The sequence below is a fragment of the Armigeres subalbatus genome, chromosome 3, assembly GCF_024139115.2.
Source record: "Armigeres subalbatus isolate Guangzhou_Male chromosome 3, GZ_Asu_2, whole genome shotgun sequence".
Lineage (NCBI taxonomy): Eukaryota > Metazoa > Arthropoda > Insecta > Diptera > Culicidae > Armigeres > Armigeres subalbatus.
Genome location: NC_085141.1, coordinates 324,061,135 through 324,074,605, shown reverse-complemented (window position 1 = coordinate 324,074,605; position 13,471 = coordinate 324,061,135). Strand labels below are relative to the sequence as shown.

At 37.8% G+C, this 13,471-nt stretch overlaps 1 protein-coding gene across 5 annotated transcripts in view; it reads right to left on the bottom strand.

Moving 5' to 3' along the window:
- LOC134225503 (FHIP family protein AAEL005291) overlaps positions 1-13,471 on the bottom strand; it is a 98,446-nt gene that overhangs the window by 69,862 nt on the left and 15,113 nt on the right. For 4 of the 5 annotated variants that reach the window (XM_062705655.1, XM_062705654.1, XM_062705658.1 and 1 more), the window contains exon 2: positions 1,288-1,991. The exons of the other annotated variant lie outside the window; for it this stretch is intronic. In XM_062705655.1, the coding sequence (XP_062561639.1) occupies positions 1,288-1,485 (198 nt within the window). In that variant the 5' untranslated portion in view covers positions 1,486-1,991. The remainder of the gene's footprint in view (positions 1-1,287; positions 1,992-13,471) is intronic. 5 annotated transcript variants of the gene reach the window in all.

The following is a 13,471-nucleotide window of genomic DNA, read 5'->3' as shown; positions in this document are numbered from 1 at the left end:
ATACGGTCCAATAAAGCATTTGTTTGATTCACAATTAAGTATCCGAAATTTGCAATCTTTGCTACATATGGCTGAATCAAAATTCTATTAATTTTCAGCATACGTTACGTGTTGTGGAAAATACTATCATAAATTCTTGCCAATATTTTTTCCAGAGCCAATTAAACCAGAGCCGATTTACAACGGATTTTAGTCATATTGCTCAACAAACTACATTCCTTTTTTGTAGAGCTTCTAAGCATTTCAAGTATTTTTTTGTAACTATCTATTTTTGTAACTGCTTTCAGAATACTCGAACATGCATAGATTCCTCATATTTTTACAGACGTACGAAAACCACAAAGAACTATCAGCGATCAATACACTTCCATATTTTTGCCTACATTTTCCAGGATTATTACAAACAATCAAGAATCTTTAAAAATGAATCGGAGAATTCCAGGGATTTTCCACCATTAACACATTCTTCTAATTTTGCTAATTTACGGAAATATTTAAATACAGTTTTATTGGTACGCTGAACATTTTTACGGGTTAATAATTTTAACTTCAACTAAATTCTCGGTTATTTCCAGGTTTTCCCGGTGCTCCCGGTTCAGTGCCCACTCTACATATCGTAGGTACTTCAACGAAATCTGGAATAATTTCGTAACCATGCGGCATCTTGACACCACTCGAAGTGGAATCAAAACTGGACTAAAAAGAAGAACTTGTCTCAAAATTTCACATTGATCGGTTAAATACATTGAAAGTGCAGACTTTCGTTGCAGTTTCTACTATCAGCACAGCTTTCAGCATCGATACACCTGGAGATCATCACAGCCGTAGAGCAGACAGACTTACAAATCGACCACGGTCTGATTGATGAACAATACGATCGATGTCAGAAGGATTAATTTTAACAATGTTCGGCCGGTTCGATACGACCTGAGAGCGTCGCCGAAAGCGGCTATTCACGATTCAATGTCAGGTATCTTGACGGAAATTTTTGGTTTTCTATGGAAAATTTGGTTCGACTATAAGAGAAATTCTCAAGAAAAAAACAAAATTGTAAATTTAGAAAATTTTTACATGGAAATGAGGAAAAATGTAAAAACAATTGTATTTATAACATACGTGTTGAAAAAATAAGCGAGGTGGAATCCGTGAATGCTATACTAAAAGGCCCTCTTTTTTATATCGTATTGAGTATATTTATCGCTGCAACCAAGTTTTTTTTATCTATTGTGATAATAAAACCCCATATACAAGTTCTGCTTCTTAGCTACTAAGTTTGGAATTACTTACCTCCGATCGCTGAATAATCTCGTACGCCTGCTGCCAATGGATGCAAAAACTATCGTAGCACGCCTTCGGATCGCACTCGGACGCATCGAACGCCCGTACGGTGCCGTTAGTGGAGCTGGAACCGCGACCACTGGAGCCACTGCCGCCTCCAGATTTGCCGAAACTTTGCCGCAATGGGCTAGATCGGAGCCAGCTCATGTTTGACGTTCCAAGCACTCCTTTTTTGCTACAATTGCTGCCGTCGCTGTCGTTGATTTCTTTATCCAAACCACCACACTTTTCGATTATATTTTCACTGTTTCGACTGCCGGTAGTGTAGGTGGTCCTACTTTTCTTAATCTTCCCTTCAACCACACTGCAATGGGGTGACACTGTTCTTCGGCTCAATATCGTTGGTAACGGTTGTTCACTGCCAGTATGTCACTCTGGCCATTTATTGGGCACCATGCGCGAGAACTGAGCTTCTAACTATGTAACTTCTTCATTCGGCTTAGTGCTTGGGGGAGCCATCGAATCAAATTTACACTTTTCCCATCGTAATAACTGACACTTCGATTCACGTTTTTCGCACTGCCGCCACCTTAGACACGCACCCATGTAGCGGACCGCATCGAGCTGGAGTGGAACGATCGTTTTATTATTGTTGTTGCCGTTTTTTGCTGTTTCAACTAGCAGACTTATGCCATTTCTAGTTTGGTTGCGTGCTGTGTAGAAAAAAAGAAACCAAATATGTATTCAACAGAGCTTTCAAGAGATGTGAAGATAGGACAACATATTATGTAGCAAAATTGTGGATATTGAATTCATAATGCCAATCGTCGCACGATCTCAAGCAGTTTTCGGTCAATTCAAAACATTTGACGATTGGGTTTATCCTGAGGGGGGAATCACACGAAAAATATCTAAGGTTTTTCTAATGACCTTTTAAAATGCAACCACGTGGAAGTTATTTAGAGTTATGGATTTCGTTAGAAAGCCGTGCTTGCTAGCGGCTTTAATCAGCACTAGCATTCTCAACAATCTTGTAGAAGCTTGTGCTATCAAAATTTAAGACATTTTGTGTAAAGTGTATTGCAACGCGATTTACAAAGAATGTCGCTGCAGTCGTTAACATCGGGTAGATTTTGAAATGCAGATAGGTCACAAATGCAGAAGCTCGGTGAGATCAAATCAGATTACCTAATTATTCATAAACTATTCCAAAATTCAACTCCTTACAACCTCTTAATTATGCATATTACTAACCAATGAAGACAATCATACACACATATTTTTCAGAAGTGCAACCTGTCAAGTGCTGGTTTTGCTTTCTATCTATATAATCATCTATATATAATAGAGTGGGGCGTCATGGTCATTTTGTCAAACCAATGGTTTTTCGAAGCCATTTTGGGTCCTGAACAACTGTGCAAAATTTGGGACCGATTGGTTGCTTCCTCGCTCTCCGCATTGCGTTTAAAGTTTGTATGGAAATTAGTATGGGAGAACGTATATTTTTTGCATTTCTACTACTAGAGGTTTCAGTTCATCGTAAACAAAGTGATACATTATGTTAAAGTATAACCCAAAGGATACCGAAAAACTTTGCTAAAGAAGGCACGTTGCTGGAACGTCCACGAAAAAAGTTATAACGCTTCGAAGATTGAGTGTTCAAACCATATGCAAAAAATCATTTATTCTGCCAGCACTGCCGAACTACGTGGAGCAATAATTTAACTGAGTGTTATTTCAAAATTATTGATTTTATAGGACTTTGGAGCTAATGGGAGATTTTCGGAATGATTTTCAAAGTAAAAAATCCGACTAGAAGGAAAATGGGGTTTGCCCTCTGACAATTACAGGTTGTCCGGTAGTGCTGGCAGAAACATTAATTTCTTGCATATGGTTTAAACAATCAATTTTCGAAACGTAATAACATTTTTTGTAGACCTTCCAGCTGCGTACCTTCTTCGGCAAAGTCTTTCGGCATCTTCCAGGTTATATGCTAACGTATTGAGTCACGTGATTGATGATAAATTGAAGCCGCTAAGAGCAAAAATGTAAAAAAGTACATTTTCCCATATTAATCTCCATGTAAATTTAAAACGCGATGCGGCATGCGAGGTCGCAACCAATCGAGCCCATATTTTGCACAGTTGATTGGGGTCCCAAAACGATTCAGAAAAACCTTGATCTCACTTGATCGGACGAAGTTTGCGTTTTCCCATACAACTGCGCCCACTCTAATATATAACATTGCCTTCCACTCAGTTCTTAATTATATTTATCCAACAGGTGAATAATACTATATTTATTTATTTTTTTTTTGATATTTTACTACACATTGGTTTAGTTCCATAATTATACTGCCGCTAACCGCAAGTCGAGCACATCTGTATATGGAGGCCCATATACAAATGTGCTCGACTTGCGGTTAGCGGCAGTATATGTCTTTTAACCCTGTTTTTCCTTAACGTGCAACAGGTTATTATTTTTTTAATTAAACAGGCTATCGCTCTGCTCTGGCCAGCTTAATGTTCATTTTAGTGAGCATTGAAACATTCTATTCTGTGTTAGCACCTACAGTAGGTTGTAGCTGTCATTTTAAGCATTAAATATTGCTTAGGGAAGATCTATTAATTACGTAACGAAAAGGAAAATGTCATTTTTAACCCCCTATGCCACACTTTTTTTAAGAATCATTTGATCATTTTGTATGGAATGTCATTAGGCACTTTAGGCTACCCCTCTTCTTTTCAAGCGTTACGTAATTCATGGATGTTCCCTTATTTCTGATGGATTATTGACAAATTTTGATACGACAATTAAATTTCTTAAATGTGTATATTAGTGGGCTTCGTGGCCGTGCAGTTAGCGACGTCAATAGTCAAGACGCATGTGCTGTGGAGTGTGGGTTCGATTCCCGCCCTGGTAAGGAGAAAACTTTTCGTAGAGCGAAAAGTTCTCCACTGGTCCTCTTGTGTGAATGGTCCTGTCCGTTGTCTCATGCTAGGGGTTGAGTGTTCAGTCTGTGCGACCTCTGGTCGAAGACGGTGATTCTATATATATATTTTTTTAATATCAACTTTCCAATACTTGCATGATTCTATCTTACTCACTCAGTCTAGCCCATTTTTTGTATGAGAAGCGTGATTTTAATATGGTTCTTCTTATCGCAATACCGATTCTGACCGATTAACATTAAGTTATCGTTATCCACCCTATTTTTGTTGAGAGTGTATTTTAAATTTACGGTCGGATACATCTGAACATTTTCGTATTTTTTTCCATTCCAGATTTGGATGACCAGAGGGAATAAGAGGCTTGAGCGCGGACAATTAGGGAAAGTCTTCCGCCTCAAGCCGTTTCAATTATCTCCGGAGAGCCGCGCACTCAACGTCACTTGAATCTAAATGATTACTACCAAGGATTATCTGGATTTTCACGTAGTTGGATGTTTTCAACTTTATCGTCTGTTATGCTACGTCATAGTCATTTTAGCAATTAACTATTTCTATTCAAATTTTGTTAGTGCTAAGTGTTAGGATTAAGTTTCAAAATGTTCATATATTAAAATTTGTCAATGGAAGGTTCCACGGTTGTACCAGAGGGTGGCAATCCTGCCCCCTCCCCCTACCAAGTACCCCCTTGGCCTTGGCATTATCGACGAGTGAAGAACTTAAAAAATTAAAAATTCACATAAACAAAGGAAAAATAAACTTTTAATATAAGAATTCCGATCCTGCTGAAAGTAGACTTCCGAGCCCCTTGAAAGGAGGCTTCCGAGCCTTTTGAAAAAAGACTTCTAAACCTATTGAAAGAAGGCTTCCGAGCCTCTTAAAATTAGAATTCCGACCCTTTTGAAAGGAGGCTTCCGAGATTGAGAGGAGCTTCTTGAAAGGAGGCTTTGTTACGGTTCATTTTATTTTACTCCTAAGTGACGAATGTTTGAGTGCAATTGCGCATGTATCATTCCTGCATGTTCTGTGCTTTAGGCCCAAGGCAATAAAAATTATAATTACAGAAAGTCCCTGACACAGACTTTATATTGCTAGTGCCACTTGGCACAAATTAATTCGGGGTGCCAAAATAGGATAAGAATCCTACAAAAAGGCTCAGCTATGAATACAACAAACTAATTGCTGTAGACAAAAAGCGCGAAAAATATATTTGCAGGATTTGGCTGATGGACCAAAATCTCATATGAAACCTCGTCATTTCCCGTAGTTGGCACCACCTAGCCGTCTCTCTCAGGGCACCAGAAGAGAACGTGCATTATTTTAATTTATTATTTGTTATACTGTTGATTGTTTATCTTTATGGTTGTTTAAAATAATTGAAACGTGGGGCTTTTTTTTCGCGAGAATCATTTGCAATCCAATTCGGTTCCAATCCAATTCGGTAGGATCAACGGAGTAAGTTTAGTGTAGCAAAGAATCTAATTTTAGGACAATTTGCCGTTGGCGTTCAGACAACTTGGTAGGATTCGTTACCGTTTATGAGGTTTTAGAATAGATTTAGTTTTTTTTTGAGATTTGTGGCTTAGGTTTAGTTTCCAGTCTGTTAGTCCTCTTGTCAGAATTTTCGTGACTAGCTGACTAGAATTTTTTCATGAATCGGCTCTCCGATTCATGAAAAATTCTGTGCTATTGGATAAGGTTGTGTTACGGTTTATTTTATCTCACTTGTTAGTGACAAATGTTTGAATGGATTTGTGTACGTTCTATTCCTGCTGTGTTGTGTTTGGGCCTGAAGATAGGCAATTAAAATTATAAATAGAGGAATTCCCAGACACCCTCCTTAGCCGTGCGGTAAGACGCGCGGCTACAAAGCAAGACCATGCTGAGGGTGGCTGGGTTCGATTCCCGGATTTTCGGATTGGAAATTGTCTCGACTTCCCTGGGCATAAAAGTATCATCGTGTTAGCCTCATGATATACGAATGCAAAAATGGTAACCTGGCTTAGAAACCTCGCAGTTAATAACTGTGGAAGTGCTTAATGAACACTAAGCTGCGATGCGGCTCTGTCCCAGTGTGGGGACGTAATGCCAATAAGAAGAAGAAGAAGAATTCCCAGACACAGACTTTGTATTTCAGGTGCCGCAGGGCACAAATTAGTTGAGGGTGCCCAAATAGGATAAGAATCCTACACAAAGGCTCAACTATGAATCCAGCAAACTAATTACTGTAGACAAAAAGCGCGATGCGCTATAAAAATATATTTGCGGGATTTAGCTGATGGACCAACATCTCATTTGAAACTAGTTACACGTATCAGCTTCCAAGCTTCTTGAATTAGGCTTCCGTGCCTCTTGCAAGGTGGCTTCCGCGCCTCTGGAAAGGAGACTTCCGAACCTCTCGAATAGAGATTTCCAAGCCTCTCGAAAAGAGGCTTGTGAGGCTCTCGAAACGAGGCTTCCAAGCCTTTTGAAAGGAGGCTTCTGAGCATCTTGAAAGGACGCTTCTTAGCCTGTTAAAAGAAGAATTCCGAGCCTCTTGAAAGGTGGCTTCCGGGCCTTTTTGAAAAGAGTCTTCCGAGTATCTTGACAGGAGACTATCAAGGCTCCTGAAAGGAGGCTTCCAAGCCTCTTGAAAGAAGGCATCCGAGCCTTTTGAAAAGAAACTCCGGAGCCGCTTGTCCTTCTCCTTTCGGACACAGTCGGTTATATTTTGTAAATTATCGTTTATTTTGATGCTCGTATTTAGAGCATGAAAATAAACAAATGTATATCTATATCTGAATCAATTTCAAATTACGCGATCATGTAAGAATGGAACAGATTTAATTGAGATTTAAATAAATATAATTGTGAATTCACATAATGATTGCAATTACATCAAATAAAGTCTATATTGATATAAAAAAATATTATTTTATTTATATGTCGTTTAATTTTCATTACATTTTTTGTGTGGAGCCTTTCGAAAGGAGGCTTATGAGCTGCTTGGAAGGAGGTTTATGAGGCACTTAAAAGTAGGCTTCCAAGCCTCTTGCAACGAAGCTACTGATTTTTTTTGGAAAACAAAAGCCTTCATGTCTCTCAAATGGAGTTTTCCGAACTGTTAGATTCTAGATTTTAGTTCGGAAGCATATTCTAAACCTCTTGTCCGACATTTTGTTTTGAACAGGTAGATTTTATTGAGCTTTTTTTTAATTTGTTGATTCATTTGTTGAAAGTCGTTTGTCCTCTTGATCGTTTTTCCCACAGCCCTTCATACACTGTGCTGGTTGCGATAGTCAGGATTCAAAAGTCTGTTTACTGATCGTCATGCATATTATGCACATTACAAAGCTGTAGAATAGAAAATTATACAATTTTAAAACCTTTATCAATAAGTCGAAAACTTTATCAAAAGTACCCCCAGGGGTACATGTACCCCAGGTTGAGAACCGCTGTACAACAGTAAAGCACATGTGACAAACGGGCAAATCAAGCATCTGAAAGAAATTCGTTTTGCAAAAAAAAGCTAATCACGGTGGAGGGTGCTACTCGGTTTCTGAAGGCTTTTCCGCAAACGTGACCTTTAGGTGGTTTTGTTGTGAAGGAGTTAACAAGCCTATCTAGAGAGTAGGAGGTCGAGGGTTCGAGTCCCTCCAAGACACATGGATTCTTTTCGCAAATTTCATATTAATTTATCTATTTCGAAACATGTGCTGTACATATGCACAGCTAAGATATTTACCAAAAAAATCAGAAGGGTAGTGTACAAGACACAACCGCCCAACGTAAACTACGTAAGGCAGTTTTGTTCATTGAGTATTGTAGTGCCATCATGCATGAATATTTTTAGAAAATTCATTTGATTACTTATGTCACTGTTTTCAAACAAAACTAGCGTATCTTAAGATATGAAAATTTAGAGTTAGCTCGTGCATGAAACCTCGATGATTCAGATTTGAGTATGATTCTACCAACACTGAGTGTCACTATGGATAAAATATTCGTCCAACCATTTTATAAATATCATTGCAAGACTTTTGAATCAGGGAGCAAGAAGGTGATAGCTCTATTGTAACTCATATAGCCCGTTTTAAGAACGTATGCGTGCCGAAGCTTTTGTCGTATACAATAAGTACCGCATGATTGCACCCACGTATTATGAAAATATCTTAAGTGCATCGAAGTTAAATCCTTCTGATTCAGGCGCGCATCTGATTGGACAAAATATTATAAGGCCGATATAAATATTTTTGACGTAAACTACGTCTAAGGGGAAGACTCGGATACAGGGTGACAAATGAAAATTTCCAAATTTGAGACCGTCACGAAATCATGTAAGATTTTGAACTTTAATAGCGCCTTTATCTTCCGATGGATTTGGGAGGTTTGTATATCAATCGACTCGGAAACTCTCTACCAATTTGTCAATTGTATTGAAACTTTGAAACAAATGTAACAAAAATGCGTAATGTAGTGCATGCTGTATAAAAGTTATGCAGATAGGGGCATGTTTGTGCAGGCATGAGACGATCAATTGTTATCAATGCCAATGCCCTTGCTAGTAATGCAATCTTTGCAATGTAATTGCACAAACATGTTTATATAAAAAACGACTTTGGAAAAATGTTAGGCATTTTGAAAACTAATAAGGCCGTTACACTTATTAATGAAAATTATGATCTCCGCAAAGTCAAGGGGAGGGTAATCTTCTTCTTGTTCTACTGGATCGAGCGGCGGTCAAATTTGAATGCAGAGGTTTTAGGGCCAGGGAAGGTTCTTAAGATAGTTCGAGACCCCATCTCCTCTTTGTAACCTGGCTCCTATACAAATAAAACACCAATTTCATCATAACTCGAGATGATCAAGCAAATGGAACCAAATCTGGCGTATGGAGGTTTTTGAAGAGAAGATATGTTTCTGTGATGGTTTGCAACGCCTCCCCTTCTGGAAAGAGGGGTTCCCATACAAATAAACCAGAAATTTCTGCATAACTCGAGAACTAATCAGAAAATAAATCAATTTTAGACGAAACAAAGTTCGTCGGGTCTGCTAGTAAAAAATAATTATTAAAATGGAAAGAAAATAAAAAAACTCCTCGAATTTGTTAAAGAATGTTTTTAAAGTTCTCAAAATTTACCGGAAATTTTTTTTGTTGCTCCTCAAATTGTTATTTTTGAGCAAAACAATCCGAAGGGAGGTAGGGGAGACATATTTTAAAAAATATTTATATCGGCCTAATAATATTTTGTCCAATTAAATGCGCGTCTGAATCAGAAGGTTTTAACTTCGATGCACTTAAGATATTTTCATAATACGTGGGTGCAATCATGCGGTACTTATTGTATACGACAAAAGCTTCGGAACGCATACGTTTTTGAAACGGGCTATATGAGTTACAATAGAGCTATCACCTTCTTGCTCCCTGATTCAAAAGTCTTGCAATGATATTTATAAAATGGTTGCACGAATATTTTATCCATAGTGACACTCAGTGTTGGTAGAATCATACTCGAATCTGAATCATCGAGGTTTCATGCACGAGCTAACTCTAAATTTTCATATCTTAAGATACGCTAGTTTTGTTCGAAACCAGTGACATAAGTAATCAAATGAATTTTCTAAAAATATTCATGCATGATGGCACTACAATACTCAATGAACAAAACTGCCTTACGTAGTTTACGTTGGGCGGTTGTGTCTTGTACATAACCCTTCTGATTTTATTAAAAAATATGTCTCCCCCCCTTCAGATTGTTTTGCTCATAAATAACAATTTGAGGAGCAACAAAAAAAATTCCGGTAAATTTTGAGAACTTTCAAAACATTCTTTAACAAATTCGAGGAGTTTTTTTCAATTTTTTACTAACAGACCCGACGAACTTTATTTCGTCTAAAATTGATTTATTTTCTGATTAGTTCTCGAGTTATGCAGAAATTTTTGGTTTATTTGTATGGGAGCCCCTCTTTCCAGAAGGGGGAGGCGTTGCAAACCATCACAGAAACATATCTTCCCTTCTAAAACCTCCATACGCCAGATTTGGTTCCATGTGCTTGATCTCGAGTTATGATGAAATTGGTGTTTCATTTGTATAGGAGCCAGGTTTCAAAGAGGAGATGGGGTCTCGAAACATCTTAAGAACCTTCCCCGGCCCAAAAACCTCTGCATTCAAATTTGACCGCCGCTCGATCCAGTAGAACAAGAAGAAGATTACCCCCTCCCCCTTGACTTTGCGGAGATCATAATTTTTCATTAATAAGTGTAACGGCCTTATTAGTTTTCAAAATGCCTAACATTTTTCCAAAGTCGTTTTTTAATATAAACATGTTTGTGCAATTACATTGCAAAGATTGCATTACTAGCGAGGGCATTGGCATTGATTAACAATTGATCGTCTCATGCCTGCACAAACATGCCCCTATCTGCATAACTTTTTATACAGCATGCACTACATTACGCATTTTTGTTACATTTGTTCCGACCGCGGTCACTGGTTCGGCTCCATTGTTCTACTCTTTTTTAGTGCGAAACACCGCACAAAAAGCAGAGTCCAAAAGCCAACCGCACTGAACGGCGACGGCCGAAACGAGACTCTAGCGGACAAGAAAAGAGGGTGCTGCCAAAATGATCCGATACCCTATTTTAACGTTCATAACCCAAAGTTTGAATACAATTGACAAATTGGTAGAGAATTTCCGAGTCGATTGATATACAAATCTCAAAAATCCATCGGAAGATACAGGCGCTATTAACGTTCAAAATCTTAGATGATTTCGTAACGGTCTCGAGTTTGGAAATTTTCATTTGTCACCCTGTATCCGAGTCTTCCCCTTAGACGTAGCTTACGTCAAAATGATTGCCGAATAATATGCAATTGATTAGGAATCTTTTGCCTCGTATGTTCAGCTATTTCCGAAAATACGATGCTATTTTTGTAACCAAAGATTTTGGAATATTTCCCTAACAACAGAAACTACGATAGCATAAAACATAGCATTTACTCCATTGACTCCATCCAAAAGGCGCAAAAATGGGTCATCTAAAAGCAAATTATAGTCGTTCCGTACTCTTCCGAATATCACTCATAAGTATTAACAAGAATAGTAAGAACTAGAGCACAGTGTGGTAGATCTTACTCCGTAAAGCAAAACGAAGAGTGTCTACTAGGGTGGTTCAAAAAAACGATTTTGCTCCACAGCGCTCATCTGATTCTTTATCATGTTCTGAGTGTCCTCTGAAAATTTGAGCTCATTTTGATTAAAACTGATTTAGCACAAACCGTTTCAAGTTTGCATGCAAATTCGTATGGGGAAATTTATTTTTTCATTATACTGTTAATGCAAAGTTGAAAAAATATTTTTCCAGGAGGGGAAACCGTCGATTTACTCTCACGCTCTCTTATACTTTGCAGATACTCGAAAATCATCGTTCAGTGTTGCGTGTTGATTTGTTCTATATGTTATGCTTGTTTTCTCGAATATGTACGTAAACATCAAGCAATAATTTATGAAAATGATGCTTTTCATGCTATTTATTGACACTAAATATTAGATGTGAGCTAGAACTGTAAAAACGCCAGCATTCATAAGCAACGCAGGTTATTTATTTTTTCATAATTCAAGTGTTGATAATGTAATGTAATGCTAAAATAATAATGTAATGCTAAAACGGCATCACTTTTCATGTACACAGAGAGAAGACCGATCATATGGTCATGTAAACAATCCATTGAATCTGGACGAACATTTGAGAACGTAGTCAACTGCATCATAATTTTACATTCATGTAAAAATGCATGTAGGAAAGTGTGTAATTAGGAGAAGGATGCACAACAAATCAATCTCAGATGCATGTTTGAGGTTGTTTATGCGTATCACTATAATCTGTGCGCTGTACAGGTATTGAAAAGAACGTTAATATTTTGTGGAAATATATAGAGTTTGATACCTTTTGAAATGTTTGTGTACTTTTTACAAAATCAGATCTGAGCGAATGAGTAGGCTCTCCGCAAAAAAAGAAGCGAACAGCAAGAAAAAGAAGTCGATTTGATGTATGACATTTGAACTTTAAAGGCTAACTCTCTAAAAAAAATGATTGAATTTTCTTGTTGATAAAAACGTAATAATTTTGTTGACGAAATCGGAGTGTGATAAAATCGGAGCGTGACAAAATTGGAACGTGATAAAATCGGAACATATCTGTATATACTTTCATATGATATATAAGTTAGACAAATTGGAGATAGTAAATTTTTCGATTAATGGCCACCCTTTTCCCCATAGTGCAGTTATCGCACTAGTGGTCCCAATTTGGCCAATCCCATAAGAAAGCAATGGGATTTGCCAACTAAGGAACCAAAATTAAGAATAGTGCCACAACTGGTGCATGCGTTCCTATTATGGATTAATCAATTTTGAGGATAATAACAAATTTTATTGTGGTTTTATAGAGTCCACCCACATGCCGTTTACTTATTTAAAAAAAATAGTTGTTCCTATGTATGGCGACAATTGGTACCTCATTATAATTTTGTTCAATGAAACCAGAGGACGAGAATGAGCCATCGCTCTCGTCGGTCGGAACTCGGAAGCCAAACATCTCTCATAATTTAGTTTTAAATAATGAAATCTGTCATCTAAGCACTCCAAGTTTCTCAAAACAGTGACCCTTAGCACGCTCATTACACTCCCAGTTGTAGGCCAGATTTCATAATACCTACTTACATATAAACTGCTGATTCAGATAATGGAACACGACTTCTCACTACAATTTTCCGCTGCATATTTTTGTACTCTTCCCATCCATGAACACCACGATTCGGATTTAATTAAACCGAAGCGCTGCCTTTGTCTGAACTCTGTTCTTCCTCATTTTTTTTCCTCGACAAAACCGCCAACGTTCACACCATGGAAAATAATTGCCGCTGGACTGCAAGGCGCGAGCAAGAGGCTGCAACTAGAACAAAATTTGCATTATGCCACAAACAAGTACCCATTTGTTGCTGAACATAGTGGGTCGGGAGATAACACCGTTGCGTTGGTTGCTTTCGATTTTCACCTGTAGGTCAATGTGTACCTCGGTTTATCACTTGATTGACGTCGGAACTGAATGCAATGAGGTGAACCACTCATTTAAATGTGGGTAGAAATTTGTCAATTAAAAATAATCAGAAAATTAATTCAAATGAGCATTAGAAAAATGGTGTAATTTAATACAGCATAAATGAATTTTCTTGTTTCATTTAAGACAGCTTTGAAATAAGCTG